We start from the raw sequence: 25,806 nt of genomic DNA, 5'->3' as shown, positions 1-25,806 counted from the left end.
GTGTACAACAAATACGACACATGACACTGTGCTGGAGTAAATAAAAGTCACACCTTGTAACCAAAACCTTACACATTATGCCAGCTGCTGAGCAAGTCGGCAGGCACGAAGTGGGACCTGGAAAACAAAAATCTACTGCCGCAAAACAGGGCCATTGGCAGGGCAAAAACCCCTAAAGCTGTGGCACAAATCGACAACAGAAAACATATAAGCAATAATTATAACAACATTGATTACAAACATCAATACAACAAACATGTTAAATGGGAGTGGGTAGGAAGCTGCTTTCCCTAGGCTTGACTATGCCCAAGTGATGGGTTTTGCGCAGGAATCACTAATATGCCAGCCCCCCGGATAACCAATGGGTTAGAGTGGGCTGTTTAACAAAACCCCCCAGGTTGTTCCCAGCAGCCATGGCCCGCCACCATCCACTAGGGGATGGGTGTTGGGCAAGCTTATCCGAACAAATCAGAATCTTATACTCAACTAAAGGTGGCCATAGACATTACAATTACGATCTTTCCTGGAAAAGATCTTTCCAGCGAAGATCTTTCATTTCAATACACAAGTGTAGAGCTGAATCATCAAATATACAGATAGAAACAATATTATTCTACCTGTATCTGACGATTCAGCACTAACAATGGGCAATGTGCCTTCAAAGGCGCCCAATAAAAAAACTTTCCAGCCCGCCCAATCGATGAGCTGACCAATATCCAAGTCTTCTGCTGATATCGGTTGGCTCATCTCCCACCATACACGCAACGAATATTGAAAATTTGTTTCGTACAATATTAACGGTGCGTCTATGGCCACCTTAAGGGCAGCAAAGTATAGCAGATGTCGGGTTTTAGTAGGCTGTAATATAAGAGATGTCTTTGTGAACAGAGATAGCCAACTTGTAGACATCCAAATCTTGCTTGCAGTTATCAGCATGCCTCAGCAATTAGGTGTTTAATTTTTTTAGAGCAACAAGGTCCGAATCAAGGAAAACTTTATCAGAGCCAAGATTATGCGAACAGAGATAACCAACCCGTAGACCTCCAACTCTTGCTTGCAGTTCCCAGCATGCTCAGTTTTTTTAACTGAGCATGCCAGGATCAAATCCTCTAAATGTTATCCTTTGTAGTTGACCTTCAAAGAAAGCATCAGTAAAGTTGAGTACATCAGCCCCATTTCAGATTGCTTTTGGTTTCCATTTCTCCTATCTCAGGTCCCCTGGGACTGGTTTATATAGCCTTGGTACTTAGCCAAGCCGCTAACCTAGGAACAGCAGTCAGGGAGAATCTAGTCTGAAAACACAGTGCAACCAAAGTCATTAGGAGCAGGAAAGCAGAAAATGGGAAACTGAGAACAATAAGCATCTTTGCTTTATGGTGCTTGCACATTTGGAGTAGCAAACATTTCTTCCTGTAAAAAATAACTAAAAGTTATTATTTTCCCCATTCCACAGTGATTTAATAACTGATATAGGAGAACAGAGTTCTGTTAATAAATTTTATATCTGCTGGACAGGTAAAGTTATCCAGTTAAAAATTACTTTATCCTTACAAAAGTGCAGCATTGTTTCTTTAATTATCATAAATATTTATAAAACCACAGTGACTTGAAAAATGGTCCAGACAATAAGTTAACTATGGTTAATGCAAGCCACCTACAGTGGGTTATATATAGTTATTCATGTTCTCTAATCCAGCAAGTCCTGGCAAGCTGTATATAGCAGAAGAGAACTGGCAACCACATCTTGTTAGTCAGCAGTGCGAGCGAATCACCTACAGTTCAACAGAGTTCTTTAACAGGCACTGAACTATAAGGCTGTTTCTGTGCAATTATAACAACAGTTATGGACATATAGTTTTCCAGAGGGACATTAAGGAGTCATTTGCATGTCTCCATCTATAATTTGTTAAAGGAGAACTAAAGCTTTACTAAAGAAAAGATGGAAATGTCGTACATTATGATTTGGGTTTCTGTACCAGACCAAGGCAACCACAGCCCTTTAGCAGTAAAGATCTGTGTCTCCAAAGATGCCCCAGTAGCTCCCCGTCTTCTTTTCTACTTATTCACTGTACATGCTCTGTGCTGCTGTCACTTACTGAGCTTAGGGACCCACTCACAATATACAGTACACATAGAATAGAAATGTCACAATATTAGTAGATTAACAGATAATTACTACTAGGGATGTAGCGAACGTCGGAAAAAAAGTTCGCGAACATATTCGCGAACTTGCGCAAAAATGCGAGCGGTTCGCGAACGGTTCGCGAACCCCATAGACTTCAATGGGAAGGCGAACTTTAACATCTAGAAAAGACATTTCTGGCCAGAAAAATGATTTTAAAGTTGTTTAAAGGGTGCAACGACCTGGACAGTGGCATGCCAGAGGGGGATCAAGGGCAAAAATGTATCTGAAAAATCTGCCTGTGTGTGCTTGGAAGAGATAGTGTAGGGGGAGAGCTGTTAGTGATTTCAGGGACACCAGTCCCACTCCCCAACACTGCTAGACTAATAGCACTGGGCTCTTATAGTAGTAGTAGTAGTAGTAGTAGTAGTAGTAGTAGTAGTAGTAAAACAACAAAAAAATAAATAAAAGCAGTCCTTACAAGGACTACTGTTATTGCAGCAGTCAGCAGATGAGATCTGAAGCAGGACAGCTGCCCACTGCAGCTACATACAGAGCACTGCAGTAGAAGGTAGATTACTAGCCAGCAAAGCTACCTAAGCTTAAATGTCCCTCAAACCCCTGCAGACTTCTGTCCCTACAATAACAGAGCAGTATCAAAACGATTACTAGCCAGCAAACTTTCAACTGTCCCTGAAATCACTAACAGGCAGCAGCTCTCTCCCTACACTATCTCTTCAGCACACACAGGCAGAGTGAAAAAACGCTGCAGGGCTTCGGTTTTTATAGGGAAGGGGAGTGGTCCAGGGGAGAGCTTCCTGATTGGCTGCCATGTACCTGCTGGTCTGGGGTGAGAGGGCAAAAAAAAGCGCCAACAATGGCGAACCCAAAATGGCGAACGTCGCGCGACGTTCGCGAACTTCCGGCGAGCGCGAACACCCGATGTTCGCGCGAACAAGTTCGCCGGCGAACAGTTCGCGACATCTCTAATTACTACATGGCAGCACAGAAACCAGTGCAATTAGCATCAAAATGTAATAATCAGTCCTGTAGCATCAGCTTATATTACAGGCCAACCTCATTTTCTGCTTGATAAATTGCAACAACACCTAAGCTTAGCTTCTCAACAGCTGTTAAGAGCCCACTGAGCATGTGAGTGTCGCAGACACTTTCCAAGATGGTGACCTCCTGTGACAAGTTTGAAGTCCTGGATCATTGCTGCTATTGACAAGATGAAACTTTAGGCTGGTGCAATAAGTTCAGTATATAGAATATGCCATTTTTAGCCATATTCATTTTCAGGGTTTAATTCTCCTTTAAGTGAAGGTTAAAGTTAGTGATGGGCGAATAAATTTGGCAGGCATAATTTGTGGCAAAAATTTGCAGCAAAAAAATTGGGCACGTCAAAATTGGCACGTGCATAAAAATTGTTACACGTCAAGATTATTGGGACGCCCATTGATTTTTATGCATTTAAATAAAATGTTTGCATGTATAAAAAAAGATGATCACGTCAAAATTGTGTCAAAATTATTTTGATGCCCATTAACTTTAATTCATTTCAATTTACATTTTTTTCACCGTTTCACAAATTTTTCTGCCATTTCGCAAATTTTCAGCGCAGCGAGACAGGACAGATTCATCCATCACTAGATAATGTTTTTGTTTTAAAGCAGAGCAGTGTATTTAGCATGAGGAATTCTGTTTTAAAAATTCTCTTGGTTCATGTTTTGCATTTAAGAGGGCTCTTTGGCTTCTTTAAAGGGGTTTGTTTATCCTTAAATTGACTTTTAGTATCATGTGGAGAGTGATATTCTGAGACAATTTGCATTTGGTTTTGATTTTTTATTATTTGTGCTTTTGAGTTGTTTTGCTTATTATTCAGCAGCTTGCAGTTTCAGAATATGTATGGGAGAGGGCCTGAATAGAAAGTTAGTAGTAATATTAATAATAAATGTGTAGCCGTGCAGACCATATGTTTTTAGGTGGGGTCTGTGAAAGTTTGAAAGAGTCAGAAGAAGGAGGCAAATAATGTATAAACAATAAAAAATAAAGGGCAATTGACAAGTTGCTTAGAATTAGGGATGCACCTAATCCAGGATTCGGTTCAGGATTCAGCAGGTTTCAGATTCTGCCGCATCCTTCTAGCATGCAGAACCAAAGCCTGATCCTAATTTGAATATGCAAATTAGGGTTGGGGAGGGAAATCGCGTGACTTTTTGTCACAAAACAAGTAAAAAAATGTTTCCCCTATCCACCACTAATTTGCTTCGGCATTTGGCCAAATCTTTCGTGAAGGATTCGGGGGTTCGGCTGAATACTAAATATAGGATTGGGTGCATCCCTACTTAGAATTGGCCATTCTATAGCATACTAAACGTTAACGTGAAGGTGAACCACCCCTTTAAGCCCTTCTTTGCACACTTGAGAAAGGGCACGGATGGCCCGAAACATGTCGTGTATGGTAGTCAGTGAATAAATACTTTTTCACAGCATTTTGCTTTGAAGTGCTCTCCTTGAACCAATTGTTTAAAGATTTGCCTAAGGGGAAGCGGTGCCCTGAATGAGGATTGATGCACTCTACACTGGAAATCACAGGCAGAGCGTAAGAACATTCACTTAAAGGTTTTACACTTGTAGTACACTCTCTTGTCATCAGTACCCTCTGATCCACTGGAATAGTCTGAAAACCATTGGTCCCTCAACTGCCTTCTCTTTTATGTTTGGTATTACTCTTCTTGACCTGCATTCTAAATCATCTTGCTATCATCATTCTTCTTGACCTGCATTCTAAATCATCTTGCTATCAGGACTGTATTCTTAAGTCATTACATTCCAACCTTGTGCTTATAAACCAACAACACTTTGTTATGTTTAGCTATGCATCGTGCCATTTTGTTACTAACAGAAGTTATTTTTATTTAAAATGAGATATTGATTGAGTTCAAAGAAAAGAAGGGCTCATTTACTAATTTATTCTCTCCATGTAGATACCAAGACAAGGGCTTCCATTTCTTCCTTGCATATTGATACCTACGCCCCAGATAAATTTGTGTATTTAATGACAGTATAATTGCCAATCATGCTTACAAATGGCTAAACCGTATTGCAGAATTTTTTAATGTATAATTTACCGGGAACATTTCTTCTTTCAGTTGCATGAAAATATATATATATATATTCTTTTACTTAGGATACAAAAAAAAATCATAACATAAAAGCCTTAATTTCTATGCAAAGTAGATTTGATGATTGAGGTATAATTAAAATGGAAATTATAGCCTTAATGCTCTATATTTGACTTTTCAAAATATAAAAAATGCCAGGCGAAAAAACCTATTTAAAGAAACTGTTTGAAAATGAATGTATTCAAGGCATATTAAATCCTTCTAGAATGGCGTTATTGATTTTTACATGCTTTCATGTGTAGTCTAAAACATTTTCTTCATTTATTTCAGTCGATGGAAATAATACAAAATCATTGGGACGTGAAAAGTCTAAATGAATGCAATATTCTGGAAGCTGATATTTAATGTGATAAATATTTGTAATGTTGGTAGAAATCGTTATGAGATGACTAATTACAGGGACCCTCTGAAGCTTAGTCAGATTATAGAATCCTCGGCGGTTGCTGGTCTGAGCTTGATATTTTGGGATATGTCACCTCTGTGCTAAGGCGTAGTGAAAATATGACATTTCGCTTTTGATCCTTCACTGACTATTTAGAATTTTTTTTAAAAAAAGATCACCTACAGCCATAAATCAAATGTCATGTGCAGCAGCCTAGTGGAACCATATCAATATTTCATGATGTATGGCTTGCTAGAAGGCTTGGGAAACAGTGACCGTGCCAAAAATGACACCAAGTATGCTTTGCACTTACTCAGCCATGATGTGAGCCTGGAGCGGAGCGGAAATAGATGTGGATAATGTATACTGTTTGGTGAAATATTATTATTGCCGTGTAATCTGTATTGTGATGGTTCCTTATATATGTGCCAGATCATTTGTTTTCACAGTGGATTGTTTCTTAGACTGGAGAACAGAGATGGAAGGGAAAAATCATTTGCTGTCGTAATAAAATCACCAAACTTTTATAAGGGGGCGTTCTATTTCTTTAAAAAGAAATATACATGAATATTTGCTTAGGTTAGTGGTGCTGTAGTAGAAACGAATTTGGTGTACTTTCATTTACTCCCTGCTCACTGCCACTGGAGCGCCTTTTTGTAAAAAAAAAACATCAGCCCAGGGAAAAAAATGAATGCAGTGTCATGTGGCCTTTTTTACTTATTCTATCCCAGGCCTCCCTAGCGCAGACTTTAGGGTTCAGTCACTTACATTGATGCAGTGAGCAAAGTACAATTTCAGACAGAATTGCCATGATTTTTTCCCAAAATGCAGCATTTTTTCCCAGAATGCAGGCAATGACTAGAAAGACTTCTTGTTTTAAGCAACAGAAAAGATAAATTGGCCACAGTTTTTACAGAATTACAACAATAATCAACTCCCTAATTGGGCGAAGGACCACTCTACAGTTATGGGATCCGCTATCCAGAAAGCACCAAATTACAGGACACCAGGCAACTTAATTCAGCAAGTCTTGGAGTTCTATGAACACTTAACAGTCGTGTACACATTTCTCAGGCTCTGATATTTGAATGAGAAATCTACTCAGTCAAATATTGCTTTTAGTTATTTTTCACCAAGTTGTGCCGCGAAAATGACATGCATAGGCTCTAATGGGTGAAAAAAATTGTCAAATTGACAAAATTCAAAAACAATTTTGTCACCCATAGACTTTAATGTATTTCAGAAAATTTTCTTAATTTGCGAATTTTTGATTAAGCAAAACAGGTCAGATTGTATCTCCTGCACATCCCTAGTGTATCTGAACCAATGTGGACAGCATGCCACCCTAGGCCCAGGCCTTGGTGGCCTTTCCACAAATCCGGGCCTGTTTACAACAATAATCAACTCCCTAATTGGGTGAAGGAACACTCTACAGGTATGGGATCCGCTATCCAGAAAGCACCAAATTACAAGACACCAGGCAACTTAATTCAGCAAGTCTTGGAGTTCTATGAACACTTAACAGTCGTGTACACATTTCTCAGGCTCTGTCATTTGAATGAGAAAATCTACTCAGTCAAATATTGCTTTTAGTTATTTTTCACCAAGTTGTGCCGCGAAAATGACATACATGGGCTCTAATGGGTGAAAAAAATTGTCAAATTGACAAAATTCAAAAACAATTTTGTCACCCATAGACTTGTATTGTATTTCAGCAAATTTTCTTAATTTTGCGAATTTATGACTAAGCAAAACAGGTCAGATTCGCCCATCACTAATTGCTTTAAAAGCCTTGGAGACTGTCTGCTTTTCTACATGCATTTAATTTCTTTGGGTATACTCCCAGTGTGAAGCAACCATAGTAACCTGGGAAAATGGAATCCTTATTATTAACATATATTTATATAGCGCCAACATATTTCGCATCTCTGTACCTTATATACGCACAGGAATTTTTCTTCCTGGCATTTGAAAGGAGGGCATTTATATTAAGGCTACTATGATGATTTCTTATGAATGATGCCCATATTTAACCAGGAAAAACATTTCTGATATGATTATGATGAGTTTTCTATTTTTGATGCCAGTATCTGCTAAGATTCAATGACTGCAGCAAGGCAGGTAGGGGTGGTTCATAGTGATGGGTGAATAAATTTGCTAAGTGCAAATTTGGGGCAAACTTTACGCTTTCACTGTCTGCGAATAATTTCACCGGTGCCAAAAAAATTCGGAATAGTCGTTTGCGTCAAAACTGTCGTGCGTCAACATTATTCGGATGCCCATTGACTTTAATGTGGGCATCAAAATTGATGCAGGCTTCAAAATTTGCGGGAAATTCACTAAGTCAGAATGGGACAAATTCGCCCATCACTGGTGGTTCACCTTTAAGTTAACTTTTAGTATGGCCAATTATGGGCAACTTTTTAATTTAATAATCCAGTCTCTTATTCAAATCAATGCATGGTTACTTGGGTAATTTGGACATTAGCAACCAGATTGCTGAAATTGCAAACTGAAAAGCAGCTGAATAAAAAGCTAAATAACTGACCAAAAATAGTTAAAAAAAACGAAAAACAATTGCAAATTCTCTCAGAATATCACTCTCTACATCATACTAAAAGTGAACACAAAGGTGAACAACCCCTCTAAAGTGTCAGGAGACTGGGGGAGGGGCAGGCAAAATTGGGTAACTCCTGATAAAATAGGGGGATTGACAGCTCTGCTTCTAACTCTTGCATTCTGCAACCAGTTTTGCACTGTGTGGCGTCAGTTCTGTCATTACGACTAAATCCAATTCCATAACCGCAAGTGCGCTGCATTTATTGACATTGTCTGGGGGAACCCTGGAGCGACCGATTGGTCAGGAGGTGACAGATGGTTTTGGAAGGGTTTGCACAGCTCTGTGCGTCAAAATTATATATTTTTATTTTTGTTTGTTTACACAATAGTAATTTGAACTGACCCAAACCAAAAGAGGCTAAAGGTACCTCAATGTTACCCAGATGAGATCATAAAATTAACTTTAATTCATAATACTCAAAAAGGGACCCATGTTAAGGCTGGGAGCAAGACTTCTGGCCTAACTATTACAATTAATCATGCACCTTGTTTTAATTAATCTTTATTGTAGTGTAGAGAGGCTGTCTCTCCCTTTATCTTGTTTATGTGCAGGGAGAGGAAGAAGCTCATGGAGGATGGGAAGGAGGCCCCATTCCCTGGGAGCTGACAGGAAGGAAGAGCTGCACAGGAAGTGCTGGGAGAGAAGGAATGAGAGTGAGAGAAAGTTGTTGCTGTAAGATCCCAGATATTCCTGTGTCAGAAAAATTTGTGGAAAACCCCAGTGGCAGAAAAGCTCACTAAGTTTAGGGTGCAGAAGGAAAGGGGGTCCTTGTCAGGGCTCAGAAGAACAAAGTGTGCTCTTTTCAGGGCACGGAAAGCCAAAGGGAGTCCTTCTCAGGACTCTGAAGAAACTGCCTCTTAAGTGGGGATCCCCAGAAGCTCAGAGACCAAACTATTTGCCATATTATATTAAAGTTTATTTAATATCTTAAAGTTTAAAAGTATTTAAAGGCACAGTGTTTGCAAATAAAGCTATCAACCTCAAGGAGGGGTATTGCAGCCCAGTCTGTCCTGACCCTTGGCAGAGGCACGTCAAATTATAGTGTACCTCGTCTCCCATATAGCAGAGACACAGGACTCCAGTAGCATTACAAAGACAGAAATCAGTGCAGAATTTCCTTCAGTAGCAAAAAAATTCACTTTATTAAAGTTTATCATCCTAAACAGCATGGGGTTAAGAATACCAGAACTTGTGTTTAAATCAGAAAATCGGAGGTGAATTTAATAATGATTATGGATCTGCATCTGTCACTTGTAATGTGCTGTAATGTGCCCATTACAAGTTTTGGTTGATGGCTGTTTATATCTGATGATGCACTGGTGGTCACAAAAAAATAGGGCAGTACTGAATCTCTGTTTTGCTTCATGTCTATAGAGCAGCAGCACAATGTAATATGAGAGATTTTCATCTCTAAAAATTAATTCCATGAAGCTTACTTTAAACTGGAACTGGATTAATATGAAATTAGATTAAAGGGATATGTTGAACACATTTCCATACGAGATACGGGATCAAGGTTCTCAACATTTCGTTAATCTGAGAACAAAGTGCTCAAATAAGAAATCATGAAAATATGAGAAATGACTTGTTACAAAGAGAAAAGCAGACAGAACAATTCAATACAATTCAATTTCCAGCACAGGTAATGGGAGATCAGAGCAGATGTGAGAGAATGTTTATACATTTAAAATTGTTCCAATTAAAACATAGTTCCATAGTTAAATCGGGTTGAAAAAAGACCAAAGTCCATCAAGTTCAACCCCTCCAAATGAAACCCAGCATCCATACACACAGTACATACATACATTGACCCCTCCATACACTCACATAAACTACATATAAACTAACTATAGATTTTAGTTTCACAATAGCTTTGGATATTACGCCTATTCAAGAAATCATCCAAGCGCCACTTAAAGGAATTTACAGAATCAGCCATCACAACATCATCCGGCAGTGCATTCCACAATCTCACTGTCCTCACTGTAAAGAACCACCTACGTTGCTTCAAATAGTTATATAATTACATAGTTAAATTTGTAAAAAAGACAAAAAAGTCCATCAAGTTCAACCCCTCCAAATGAAAACCCAGCATCCACACACGCCCCTCCATACGTTCACATAAATTATATATACCCATACCTATACTAACTATAGAGTTTAGTATCACAATAGCCTTTGATATTATGTCTGTCCAAAAAATCATCAAAGCCATTCTTATAGTCATTAACTGAATCAGCATCACAACATCACCCGGCAGTGCATTCCACAACCTCTCTGTCCTGACTGTGAAGAACCCCCTACATTGCTTCAAATTACATTTCTTTTCTTCTAGTCTGAAGGGGAGGCCTCTGGTACGGTGATCCACTTTATGGGTAAAAAGGTCCCCTGCTATTTATCTATAATGTCCTCTAATGTACTTGTAAAGTGTAATCATGTCCCCTCGCAAGCGCCTTTTTTCCAGAGAAAACAACCCCAACCTTGACAGTCTACCCTCATAATTTAAGTCTTCCGTCCCTCTAACCAATTTAGTTGCACTTAGTCTCTGCACTCTCTCCAGCTCATTTATATCCCTCTTAAGGACTGGAGTCCAAAACTGCACTGCATACTCCAGATGTGGCCTCACCAGGGAAATTAAAGTTATTTTCCTCTAGTCTAAAAAGGATTTATAGATATAACACATTATATGGCTTATTTAGTAACATCCGTGCTAAACTGCACCAGCACAGTTTCCAATAGCATCCAATAGGCAAACTGTTTTGTTTGTCTTTCAAGTAACATTATAAATAAAATAAAAATGAAAGATCATGGGCTAGGAGCAACTGCAGGAGAGCTATGGACTGCAAATCTGTGGTCTTTAGAGCACCATGCACTTAATGTTTCCCCAAGCCCTTTTAGCAGTGGCACTGCACTCTGCACACTGGGGCCTGAGATCTGGCACAAAGTACAGATTACAACACTGTGAGACTCAAGAGAGCCTAGTACAATGACACACAAGCCAGAGAATACAAGGTAAATGTGCCTCTGATACTCAACTCCTGTGTGTGCTACTCACCTCTCATTTCTCCTGTTTGGGGTGCTGTATTTCTCCTGTTTGGGGTGCTCCATTCCTTAGGGCAAAATAAACAAATTCAGTTTGTGCCGATAGTTTGCACTTTACCTCGATTTCAATTGTTACATATTTAATGGTGGAATTTTATAGGGAAAATTCCGCATTGTGGGATTATTTATGCAATTTATGAACAAAAATGCACTTCTCTATGGTTGTAAAAGAAACTTGAAATTTGTCATATAATCCTTGCCGCCTGCTGTTCTTTTATAAAGCACTGACAATGTAATAGATATTCAGCCAAAATTACAGAATTTTTTTATGAATGTAAAATGATTCGTGCCGAGCTTTACTGGGGTTTCAGATGGTCCCTGCGAACAGAAACTATCTTTTCCTATTTATTTTCTGTTGTTTATAAAGAGAGCAATTATAACTTCATGCAAATGGATGTTCTGCTAGCCTCAGCTAATGAAGGCAGTAGAGGGAATTTCATCTCTAAGCATGGCCAGGTCATACATGTGTCCTTTCCTGTGCTTTATAGACATTGAAGCAAATAGAGTCATGTAATGTTGGGAAAGGCCCTTTTGGATGCCAGATAGAAACCACTGGATAAACATAGAGTTCTGTCTACTGGGCTCACAGCCGCAGAGATAGACAGAGTATAACTGCTAACACAGTAAATTGCTGTAAGTAATTATGCTAGAGAGGTGGTTTGTGTGTAGGAACTTCTTAGTCCACCGGAGAATGCACATCAACCATTAAAAATGGTGAGTCGTGGCCACCTCCAGTGTATGTCCTCCATTTACAAAAGGAGTACCACTGTCATTATTCCTTTGAGGCTTCCATACTCTCTTTTGCAAAATGAGTAGTCTATAACACCAGCAGTCCCCCAGAAACTGGATCTTAGCTATTGAGCACACTTTTCACTGTCTCCTTAATTCTAAATACAGTCAAGCATCTGACCCACATCTCCCTCTTTTATTGGGTCTCCCCTCCTCTCAGGGGCATACATAAATATTTGGCCTGTTATGAATCATAGGAACCTTTTCAGTACAGCCACACTGCAGCTTTTACAGTGCATTTCTTCTTCATTCTGGGTGGCAAGGATGTGCTGAAATTGAGTTTTTACCATTTCTTTTATGTAGAGATCAAATATAATATATTATATTATATTGTTATTTCCAAGTCATACACTTAGGGGCCCATTTACTTAGCTCGAGTGAAGGAATAGAATAAAAAAAACTTTGAATTTCGAATGTTTTTTTTGGCTACTTCGACCATCGATTTGGCTACTTCGACTACTACTTCGACTTCGAATCGAACGATTCGAACTAAAAATCGTTCGACTATTCGACCATTTGATTGTCGAAGTACTGTCTCTTTAAAAAAAACTTCGACCCCCTACTTCGCCACCTAAAACCTACCGAAGTGCAATGTTAGCCTATGGGGAAGGTCCCCATAGGCTTTCTAATATTTTTTTTGGTCGAAGAAAAATCGTTCGATCGATGGATTAAAATCCTTAGAATCGAACGATTCAAAGGATTTAATCGTTCGATCGAATGATTATTCGTTCGATCAAACGAATTGCGGTAAATCCTTCGACTTCGATATTTGAAGTCGAAGGATTTACATTCGGCAGTCGAATATCAAGGGTTAATTAACCCTCGATATTCGACCCTATGTAAATCTGCCCCTTAAAGTCCAACATTTCACCGATGAACAACAAAGCATTTTAACCAAGACTTTTTCTTTCTCAGTCCTGAGAAAAAGCATCAGTCCGACAGGTATAATTTGCTTCCCTTGTCTGCTTACTCCTGAAGACCTTTAATGTGAGCTATTTTCTTTAGGCTTTTCTCTGTGAATTTAACACAACTGAGAGTCGGAGATATGCTGGCACTTAGAAAGGCTTCACTGGGTAAAGTCTGTTATAGGGGCTGCAGAGCCATCTGGACTTTCTGCTGAAAAGGTTGGACATGGTTACAGGCAAGATTTTATCGCATCTGAAAAAAAAAAGGTTGCACACGGCTCACATCTTCCAAGGTTGAAGCTGGGATTAGTAAATTTTGTATTCTGCAATCGCAAAAATGACAAGAGATGGAAAGGCGGCAAAAAAAGGTGATATATATCTTGCCTGAATGCTGTGTCAATAGTAGCATAGTACAAACAAAAAATAAATTAGTTTTAGTTTTCTATCGCAAACTGCTGGACAGCCGTCCATTACTTGGCTGGGAATTTCTCAGTATTGTTCTCCAAACATTCATTGTCTTTCAGAATCCTGTGCAAATGATTTACTAACAGCAGTGCTAAATGCACCAGAGTTGTTGCCTATAGCAACCAATCAACAATCGATTTTGATCTATTACTGGAGTAAGTTTAAGCAGAATCAGTGACAAGGGTTGACTCAATGCATATGTTAATTGCTTTGTCTTTGTTAAAACAATAAAACATTTTACCATTAAACATTTCTTTAGAGAGAAAAATGGAGCCAGAGATTTCATTGGCTGCTCTGGACTGATCAACACACTGCACTGATGCAGTGTGTTGATTAAAGGCCATATGACTTTCATGTTCGCCTTTAATAAAACATTAATGTGGCTTTATATGGGGGGGGATGATCTCCCCTTTGGCTGCTGAACACAAGAGCACTGTTACATTCCAACCTTCTCTCAAAGAATGAAATACATTTGTGCCAGTGATGGATTAATGCTTTACTGAAATGACAAAAATACATCCTTGGTACAATAATCTGATGGTATCTGATGGTATAGAGACAGGTAGACCGAATATACACAACCACACCAAGCTGGAATGGTAATGGAGAGCAAGGAAGTTTAGTTTAACCAATGGAATATCATTGTGAGATGGATTCCCTCCAGTGAAAGTCCCTTTTCAGCTCTGGTCTCTACAGGTGGGTGTCGTCTGCACACTATTTTTCTTTGGTGGAGCACAGAACTGCTGTTGCTCATTAGTCCTGACTATGTTACACCCCTGTGGTGTACTATCACAAGAGCCAGTCAGTTACTTGCTATGCCTCATTTAAGGGGTCCCTGTCCTCTGGCTTCACTAAGAAATGGTTACCTTAGGGCTTAGTTACATAGTTACATATTTAAATCGGGTTGAAAAAAGACAAAGTCCATCAAGTTCAACCCCTCCAAATGAAAACCCAGCATCCATACATACACCCCTCCATACTTTCACATAAATGATATATACCCATACCTTTACTAACTATAGAGTTTAGTATCACAATAGCCTTTGATATTATGTCTGTCCAAAAAATCATCAAAGCCATTCTTAAAGGCATTAACTGATTCAGCCATCACAACATCACCCGGCAGTGCATTCCACAACCTCTCTGTCCTGACTGTGAATAACCCCCTACGTTGCTTCAAATGAAAGTTATTTTCTTCTACCCTTTTTTACAGAGAAAACAACCCCAACCTTGACAGTCTACCCTCATAAATTAAGTCTTTCATCCTGGTAACCAGTTTATTTGCACTTAGTCTCTGCACTCTCTCCAGCTCATTTATATCCCTCTTAAGGCCTGGAGTACAAAACTGCCCCCATACTCCAGATGAGGCCTCACCAGGGACCTATAAAGAGGCATAATTATGTTTTCATCCCTTGAGTTCATGCCCTTTTTTATGTAAGACATTATTATATTAATATACTGAGGCCTACCTCCACCTCAGGCCCTCTGGCAGATCCACTACCTGCTAGGATGGAATCCATAATGAGAAATGGGTACATGTTTCTACCCCTTCTTTATACTTGAAAAACAGGAACCCTTGAGCCATTTGGGTTAATCTCCCACCCACAAGACTTTCTAGTAGCCTTTGGGTCCCTTGCACCAGCTTTCAGATTCTACTTTGCCTGTGTTGTACCATTGTTTTCCAATAGTTTGGTCATGACTTTGCTACTGGGACATGGTTTCACATGATTTGGTGAGTATCTTGATGCCACTGTTAGTATGTCAGAAGTGCCTAAATTAGAGAAATTATAAATAATCAGAGTTGAAGACCAATGCTTTAAGATTGCCTCTAGCCTATAAAAGCAGAGATACCACAAGACTACAGGGCTCATTTATCAAATTCTGAGTGGGAATTATTGGCATTTTCCTAGCGGTATGAATTGTATCACTTTACTGATCGACAGAAAAGTATTTAATAAATTGGGGAACTGATTCATTCTCTAATTTGTTTTGGGGTTTTTTTTTTTGGTCAGAAAATATTCAGTTATATGTATAAGAGTGAGGGCAGACAATGAGAAATGATTTCTGGTCATTTTTTAAATACTTTTGAGTAGTTGCTTGGTTTTTAAAGACATTCCTAGGGACAAACTTATCCAGGGATATTGTTACAAAAATATACATTCTAAATAAAAAGATACATGGGATAATGTAGACTCTACTGGAAGTCACCAAGGGGTTGTATAAAGAGAGAAGGCCACTGATGGTTTTCTTTTATGCAGGCCATGGAATTCCAAGGTGATACAGGTATGGGACCTGTTATCCAGAATGCTTGGGACCTGTGGTTTTCCAAATAACAGATCTTTCCTTGATTTGGATCTTCTTACTCTACCAGAAAATCTTATAAACATTAAATAAACCCAATTGGCTTGTTTTGCTTCCCATATGGATTAATTATATCATAGTTAGAATAAAGTACTGTTTTATTATTACAGAGAAAAAGGAAATTATTTTTTTTTAGGATAAAATAAAGCCTACGGGAGACAGCCTTTCCATTATTCAGATCTTTCTGGATAACAGGTTTCCATACCCGCATATATCATTTCTAAAGCAGTGAATCTTCAACAACAAAAGTTACACTGCTAAATATAACATGAAATCACTAAGTGCCATTTATAGGGCAATTTTTTACAGGTTATGGATGGTTCTTGTGCACTGAACATTGGGGGCATATTTATCAAGGTTAGAAGTGAAAATTTAGAATTTCCGAGTTTCTTTATTATAATTAAAATTAGATTTTTGAGATTTATCATACACTGGCCATTTAAGAACTCAAATTCAACTATTTGCCACCTTAAACCTGCCAAATTTCTGTTTTAGCCTATGGGGGACATTCTGGGATAAATTTGGAGTTGTTTGCTGCCTTCCTGAGATTCGAATTTGATTTGAGTTTGCAGGTCGATCCCATTTACCCTAGTTTCAAACATTCACATTTTTTAATAAATTGCAATTGGTCGAATTTCAGGTTCATGGGAGTTTTAAATGACTCCCATGAACTCGAAATTCAACCCTTGATAAATCTGCTCCCAAAAGTAATTAGTAGCTAAGTATTTTGAATTATGAATTTTCATTGGCTGATGCAGTTTAATGGCAACAACCAGTGAGTGATTCATTTTTGGATAAGGCAAGATTGTCAAGAAGTTTAGTTCTACTTCAAGTTTCCTACGTCTTGCCAGATAATTTGAAACCTGAGGAGAGATCCAACACTTCAATAGTATGAAAAGCAGATTGCCATATGCCCCTACAAATCAAGTATCAGGCCATTAGCATTGCTACAGCAGGATATCCACAACTTCTAGGCTAAAAGACAGCATGAACCTTGACAGAAATAAAAAAAAGAAATCCAATATGCCCGTAATGAGTGCCTTTTGCTAAAATTGTGTCCTCACCATCCAGAGCAGAGACGTGCTTCTATATAAAGCCTTGCTGAGATCACGAATAGGGCAGAGGACTTGGGTTTAACTCTTGTGGGCCTCACAGCCTTGAGCGACACAAAGGAATTAATCTGATCCTGGCGCTTTGTAATTATAGGAATGTGTTTTACACATCTTTATCTGTAATTCAGGACACTGCACAGAGTGGAACATCGCTGTGGAACCCAGTGCACGTTTTACTTTATACCCTTTCACCTCTATCGATCCTGACAAGTCTAAAAGCCACGTATGAGAATACTAATGCAGACAATTTCATTTTGATCATAAGCTCCAGCTTGCCAGACTGGCAGAAAGGAACAAGATAAATGAAAACAACACAAATGTAAAAATGTCATTTTAAAGACTATAGACAAGGCAATATGTTTTCGGCATCAACCATCCCCCTGTGTAAACCACTTTATACAGCTTTTATGTGGCGAAAAAAAAACCATAACATTTGTGCTAATTTAATATCTGTTCTAGTACAACAGCTTGACACCTGAGGGTTGCCCTAAAGCGGTTACAAGGCTGGCAAATGGGCATGCTGCTTCACACTTCTGAATTATTCAGTGTAGCAGCCAACCTTACATATGTCCCTGTAGGGAAGGGCTTTATAGGTTAAGGTTCGGCACGGTAATGGCCTGGCGACCAGATGTACTATTGCCTTTGGAACAATTCAACAATATCGATATTGACGTTATTTTCTTTTGGAAGCAATACATGACGGTTTATCACAAACTGTTAAACTGTAGGCTGGAAAGAAGGGGGGGGGTTTCTGATACTTTTCTTGGCATGGTTCATTGAAAGTGGGGTCTGTTTTATAGCTAAAAATAAGAACCTTTCTTTGTAACAAAAGGTGCAGGGTTGGTATTTAACAGTAATGTTTACTTTAAGGAAAGCTTAAAAGCATGGCTTATGTAGTGTGCGCTGAACAATTATTCTCAGTATATCTGCATCTATTTATAGGAATTGAGCAGGCACATCATTTGCATCATGAGATTTAAGATGCTTTAGAAAAGCTGCACACTGTATAGTGGTAATAGAAGTTCATGGTTTTTTTTTTCAATTTAATACCATTAGAATACCTATTTATGCATAAAACCTCTGCTGTGTTCTCTACCATATACAGTATATATATATATATATATATATATATATATATATATATATATATATATATATATATATATATGCTTGCGGGATCCACACTTTCTGCTCTTTAAGGCAGTTTATTTACACACAGCGGTGACCATTTCAGGATACAAAACACAAATCATAAAAATAAATCCTGCCCACTGGGCATTACCTTTCCTCATTAGATGAGTTCCCTTACTAAACTGGACCCCTTGCGGACTACCAGCAAAACACCTTCGAATCAAAGGATTTTAATCGATCGAAGGATTTTTCTTCGATCAAAAAAAGCTTAGAAAAGTGATGGGGAAGGTCCCCATAGGCTAACATTGTACCTCTGTAGGTTTAAACTGCCGAAGTATGTAGTCAAAGTTTTTTTTAAAGAGACAGTGCTATCGAATGGTCGAATAGTAGAACGATTTTTAGTTTGAATGGTTGAAGTACCCCAAAAAAAACTTCGAAGATTTTTTCATTCGAATCCTTCACTTGAGCTTAGTAAATGTGCCCCCTACGTCTGGATCACCCCTGTACTCATGATCCTTCTTTGGGAGGATTGTTCGGCCTCCTGGCTTTCCTCAATTCCTCAGTCAGACAGACCCTGTCATTTGGTCACGGGCTCCTTCTGCTCCTTGCAGTTGCAGGCAGCACCCCTAGCCTCTGGGAGTTCTTAACACAGGCAGGTATCATTCCTGCTTTGCCCTGTTCAGAGACCTTTTTCTAATAGACTCTCTAGAATTAAATACTTTTCCACAGGACAGCCTTCCTTTTGAAATTGAGCTCCAACATGCAAACTGGCCTTATGGAATGGAGTAACTAGTCCGCTTGTTAATTCCAGCTTCCAGGTCCTGACAGCTTAAGTCTTTGAACAGAGAAACCATTTTCTGTTTAGCAACACCTTTCTTGGAGCATGTTCCTCTATTGAGAACTTAAATGGAAAAACCAACTTTCAATACATTTCTTTAATCGCTCTAGCACTATATATATATATATATATATATATATATATATATATATATATATATATATATATATATATATATATATCTTGTATTTGTCTATATGTATTTTGTGGTCACAGCCTCATTGCAACCCCGCCTAATGGTTTTAAAAATTAGTGGTGAGCACAACTTTCCCTTGTTTGTTATAGTTATACAGGAGCAGTGACCAGCTCCATGTTGTAGCTCCCACCCTTCCCAACTATAGTCAGGTGATCCCACTGGTGTCTAATAAAAGGGCAGCCAAGTTTGGGAATTTTACTTTGAAAGCAGCAAGTAAGTTGCAGGTAAAACTTAGTCCCTTTGTAAAATGTATAATTAAGCAATAGAATTCTTAATGAATCAGATGAAAATGGAGCATAGGACTGGCCAGATATGGGATGACTTTGACATAGTTGGCCAGCTTAAATATATTGCAATATATGGACAAACAATCCCTGTTTTCAGTAGCAGTATGCACAAAATGCCTCTGTCTTAAATATATTGATAATGGGTTGAGTGCAGAGGACTCTTGCATTTGTCTATATGTATTTTGTGGTCACAGCCTCATTGCACCCCCACCTAATGGTTTTAAAAATTAGTGGTGAGCACAACTTTTCCTTGTTTGTTAAAATAAATGTATGTCAAACATACTTTATCTCTATATAGGGAATGATATACCCCCCTACTGTAAAAATGTAAGGATATTAGGTCACTGTGACGTTCCATGGTAATATAAAGGCACAATGCTAAAAAGCTGGGTACTTTTATGCTCATGTATTACATTGTGTGCATAATAGTTACAGTAAATTCTGTGGCTCAAGCAATATCAGCAAGCTATATTTGATGTCATCACTAAGGACAATTTAAAAGAATATATTTTATTCATGGCTCTTTTATATTATAAATAAATAAATCACAAACCAGTTTTTGCGTATCTGCAATTTTTGGACATCCTACATACTGCATGTGCATTTGAGAAAGCTCCACTTTAGGAGCTAAAAGCTTGTTTTCTGTATGGGCAGCACTTGCTCATTTACCATATCTAAGCAATCTAAGTTGTATTTCAGTTTAGTGACTGTGGAAGGGTTGGAGATGCTGTGGATGGTTGGCACAGAGGGCAGTGCCCTTTGAAGTTTGTTTATATTGAGTCCTCTAAATATGTAAACTGATTCAGCAAGCTGTGCACTTTGCCTATAGCCTTTAGAATGCCTCCTGGATTGAATCCTGGAATACAAATACGTGATTTTACTCCATTGAATGGTATTATATTGTTGTTACTTTACCTAGTGAGTGACTTTAAATAACACCAAACTGCAACTTTTCTCTGTGCGTCTCTGTCCAGCCTGTATGCTAATCTAACCTTTCAGATATTTTATCCAATAAACCCAGAGGCAGGAGATGAATAAAAAAAATATTTACAAAAAGGCTTTCTTTGGGATAATCTATCGATTTAATATCTCCGTGACACAAGTGGAATGCCATCTTTGCTCAGATGCCCAGCAGTGCAAACCATGAAACATTACATTTGTGTATCATTGAGCTTGCTGCAGGCATGGTTCATCAGGATGATAATAGCTAAGATTATTATACGTCTTTGTGAAATGTATTTATCGTTCCATTAAAGTCTGTGCATATTGATAAAGAGAATGTGCATTAAACAAGGCAGGAAACAAGTCACAGTCCATGATATTAAATGTAGGATGTTTGCTTGAACCAGATTAAATATGTTCCTAAAAAAAAAATTAGAGGAAGTAATTTTGAACTATTAAGGCTGTCATGGTGTTGCATTGAAATGTAGGATTGAAAAATATCTAAAAAAAAAAAAAAAACAATGTTCTAAGAGCGGAAGAGAATATTCTATTTCTCAGGGATCTACAACAAATTAAGGATTGACATTCTTATTACTTGGTTTGACTAAAGCAAATTATCTCTATTTGATAGAATTTTTAAAAAAAAAGACATTCAACATTTCCACCTTGTATGTGGATTTACTTCTATAATGGCAAGAAATTACCATTACCTTTTTGGTAAAAAAAAAAAAAAAAAGTCCTTTCTCCATTCTTTATAATATAGCCAGGATCCTCTTGTTGTAGGGTTGTACATGTATGGGATCCGTTATCCGAAAACCCGTTATCCAGAAAGCTCCAAATTATGGAAAGGCTGTCTCCTGTAGACTGCATTATACTCAAATTATTTCCTTTTTCTCTGTAGTAATAAAACAGTAGCTTGTACTTGATACAAACTACAATATCATTAATCCTCAATGGAAGCAAAACCAGCCTATTGGGTTTATTTAATGTTTACATGATTTTCTGGTAGACTCAAGGTATGAAGATCCAAATTATGGAAAGATCCATTATCTGGAGAACCCCAGGGCCTGAGCATTCTGGATAACAGGTTCCCTACCTGTAATACAATAGATAGCCTGTAGGAGATGACATGGAAGGTACCTGGGAAAGATTGGCTGCCAAGTCAAACTAGTAAAGTAAAACTGCATATAGAGAAAGTAGGGCTCATTTATCAACACTGGGCAAATTTGCCCATGGGCAGTTAACTATAGCAACCAATCGGTGATTAGCTTTTTAAAGCCAGCAGCAAGTAGAACAATGAATGCAGCAATTTTATTGGTTGCCATGGGTTACTGCCCATGGGCAAATTTGCCCAGTGTTGATAAATGACCCCCAGTGTCACCTACAAGGAATGTTTGAGAAAAAAAGCAAAAGTAAAAATACTATGAATATGGCATTTGCTAAAGTCAAAAAAGCATAAAGGGTAATTCTAGGTTTACTGTTTTGAAAATTTAATATTTCCAGGTCTTATGAGGTGACACTCTTCTGGAAAGGACACCCTCATGTATTTGTTGTATTTGGTGGATCTAAAGTCAACCTCTTCACACCCCTAACTGAAAGCTAAAATATATTTTTAAAGGGATTCTGTCAATATTTTTATTGTGTAGTTTTTATTTCTAAATAACACGGTTTGCACTGCAAATAATTCACTCTGCCATATAAATTTTTTATCAATGAACCAAGAAGTATATAGTGCTTTCAGAAACAGCCAGCACTTCATGATGGAACTGCTTTCAGTTAAGCTATTGTTTCTCCTACTCAGTGTAACTGAAGGAGTGTCAGGCAGACTTGGATTTTTACTATTGCAATAGAGTGCTATTCTTATGTCTACCAGGTAGCTGTTATCTGGTTAACTTCCAATTGCTTGTTTGATAGGCTGTCGGGGGGGAAAGTGAGAATGACATCACTTGCAGTGCAGCAGTAAAGAGTGAGTGAAGTTTATCAGAGCACAAGTCACATGACTAAGGGCACCTGGGAAACTGACAACACTTCTAGCCTCATGTCAGATTTCAAAATTAAATCTAAAAAAAAAAATCAGTTTGCTCTTTTGAAAAACTGATTCAGTGCAGAAATCTGCTAGAGCATCACTATTAACTGGTGCATTTTCAGTTTTCTGAGTTTTATTTGCTTTTATAGACTCTCTTTCCACAGTTACATCCTTTTTAATTACCATTCTCGCGATTTCCTATTCATTTAGATGGTTATTTTTAATCAGCAGTGTTTATAGTTGACTGTATTATTTCATAAAAATAATCTGAGTTGCAAATTGGGAAATGTATGACATGTTTCATAGTCTACCAGATTTAGAAATACATTGACTATACACAGCAGTCACTTGGCAACAACGCTTCTCCTGGCAGTCACACTCTGCAGTTGTTTCTCTCCATGAGTCAGGGTATAAAGTCAAGCAAGAGGTTCAGCTGAAACCATGTTAAAATAATAGGGCAATCGAAATGCGCCCCAGCACTCTCAGCAGTGTAATCAGTGTCGATCTCCCCATACATCCCCATACTGGTTATACAGTACAATTACGGGGCTATTTCACATGCATTTCAAAATTTGCGATATATGTGTTGATATGTCCGTGTGGTCTCATCTATATAGGTGAGACCACACAGATGGTAAAATCACGTATCTCTCAACATCGTTCCAGCATCAATTTAGGTAATATGTCCTTGCCTGTATCCAAACATTTCCTGGAAAAAGGACATACTGCAGACCAACTGAAATCTATGGTGTTGGAAACAGTACCTCCTTTGAAAAGAGGGGGTGATAGAGAATTAAAATTAAAACAGAGAGAGGTGTGGTGGATTAAAAAACTTGGACCGTTATATCCCTCAGGTCTTAATAAGGACTATGATCTATTTCTATTCCTTTAAATCCACTGAATGCATATATAGGGTTAAAACAAAATGGTGATGGATGTGGACTAATCATTATGCAAATTATGAAGTCATTTTCTGTTTGTTGCTTTTAAAGATCACTTGTATAATGCTCATTTTTATTATGGCTTGATAAAGGGCATATAGCCTGCCCGAAACGTCGCTGTACTGATGCTTGATTTGTAATATACACTTTTGCAAAGAATCTTGTGCTGCTTCATTCCTTTATCTGTGTGTGTATATATATATATATATATATATATATATATATATATATATATATATATATATATATATATATATATATATATTTCTCAAGTTGACCTTTTCTTTTGATTATTACATTGAAATAAAGTCCACTCCTTCTCTGAAAATGCATATTCCATGAATATAAATAGGTATTTTAATAGGTTTAGTAAGCTCGTATAGCATATAATGAGGCAGTGTAATAAAATGCAAAGATGTCAAAATGTTAAATTAATTACACTATTAGCCAGCTGTTAAGGTCTATGCAGAAACTGTTTACATCTTTTATAAAAGTCAAGCAATGCCTTGATTTTCAAAGAATGCCCATCTAAAAAAAACCTTGGGTAACAGATGCATTAAGTCCCATTTTTAAGTAGTTCTTTAAAATTAGCTTTTTACAGGAATACATGTTCTGATATTGTGATGGGAAGCAACTGCCCCCTTGTTATTCACTATCTACACTGCAGTCCCAGAAAAAGGGCACAATTAAAAAAAATCTCTTCCCTTGCTTGTTAGATGGTTACTTTTGTACTTTGGACTTCTTACAGTAGGATTGTAATACAATAGGAAGAATGTGGGAGGTGACATGGAACATTACTGGGAGGCAATGGCTGCCAAGTCAAGCTAGTAAAGTATAACTGTAAATAGAGAAAGTGTCACCTACATAGAATGTTGGGGAAATGAAACAAAAGTGAAAATACTATAAACATGACACTTGTTCTTAATTTCAAAAAGGCATAAAGGGTAATAATAATGAGAAAAAAATAATTATTCTAGGTTTACTGTAGAAAATAAGGGCAGGTCAAAATGCTGAAAGATTACACTTTCCCATCATATCTTCTTTGTACGGAGCTTTATGGCCATGTGCAAAGGTACTATAGATGGGAGAGCCCCATTCATCTAAATGGGCATCTGAATAGATTTCATTACATGTTATTGTTCCATTACAGGACAATCAGTTTCTATGTCAAGGTACTTGGGTTTCATTAAGTTTTGCACTGTATGTATTGGTTCAATAAAAATGTGTTTAAAGAATTATTTTGGTTTGAAATATGACCTGGTGAACCCCACTTACAGACCAAGTTACTAAGCCTCTATGTTTGATCAGAGGAAGTTAGCGACTGCAAGAAAAAAATGGTACTTGCATGTAATGTGCCTTTAGAAAACAGATGATTCACATGAGTATTTTATGACTTACTTTTTGTGTTTGTGTTTTCAGGACTTTGCAGACTGTGTTTATCAGCTGGTCATACAGAAGTTCCAGGAACTGACAGATCACTTTTCCTCTGTGTGCTCTCGCCACAAGGCTTTGGCTGCTATTGTGATGACTAGAGGTAAGAGAACCAAGTCAGATATGTTACCCCGAACATGGTGGTCCTAGCTTGTGATATTCACATGTGTTCTTTATAGTCAACACAGTTAGATCTCAAATGGCACAAAGACCATGCTGAAGTCGGCCAACTTAAATATATTGCAATATATGGTCAAACCATCCCTGTTAAAGGAGAGAGCATTTTTAGTAGTTTAAGGTACGAAATGTCTTAAAGTCCTTATTATATTGATATTGGATTGAGTGCAGAGGACCTCTTGTCTTTGTTTGCATGCTGCAGAGGTTATAATCGGATGCATAGAATACTTGTATTCACTCAGAATGCTGGTATTGAGTAAACCCTGCAATGTTTGTGATCAAACAAGAAAGTCAATCCTTAAGCCAAAGTTCACTACAGATTTAATGACCATGTCAAGGCACTTGCATGATCCTACCACTATCTTCATCTTACAAAAATGGCATTGATGTACAAGTATGAGATTCTTTCATTCAGACCTACAATTTTCTTATTTTAAAGCCTAACATAACACATTAGAACATTACAAAAGCCACAACCGTTGTCTGCCATCAATACAGTAGTTGGTTGTGGAACAAACCCAAGGCAGCAAGTTGACTGCAATACTCTTTATTGGGAAGTAGAGTTACACAACATGTTTCAGGCGGAGCCCTTTGTCAAGTGTCTACACTTGACAAAGGGCTCCGCCCGAAACATGTTGTGTAACTCTACCTCCCAATAAAGAGTATTGCAGTCAACTTGCTGCCTTGGGTTTGTTCCACAACCAACTACATTATTGATACATTGATTTGGGATAGCGAACACAGGATAACCCGTGGAATTAAACCAACAAAGACTTTTGGTGAGCCGCACC

The 25,806-nt window shown here is 38.0% G+C and overlaps 1 protein-coding gene across 1 annotated transcript in view; it reads left to right on the top strand.

Moving 5' to 3' along the window:
• Positions 1-25,806, top strand: part of adarb2.L (adenosine deaminase, RNA-specific, B2 (inactive) L homeolog) — a 415,479-nt gene that overhangs the window by 325,623 nt on the left and 64,050 nt on the right. The window contains exon 4 of the mRNA XM_041565811.1: positions 24,827-24,941. Within this exon, the coding sequence (XP_041421745.1) occupies positions 24,827-24,941 (115 nt within the window). The remainder of the gene's footprint in view (positions 1-24,826; positions 24,942-25,806) is intronic.

The sequence above is a fragment of the Xenopus laevis genome, chromosome 6L (assembly GCF_017654675.1).
Source record: "Xenopus laevis strain J_2021 chromosome 6L, Xenopus_laevis_v10.1, whole genome shotgun sequence".
Taxonomy (NCBI): domain Eukaryota; kingdom Metazoa; phylum Chordata; class Amphibia; order Anura; family Pipidae; genus Xenopus; species Xenopus laevis.
The sequence above is the reverse complement of the archived record's forward strand: the minus strand, read 5'-3'. Positions and strand labels throughout refer to the sequence as shown.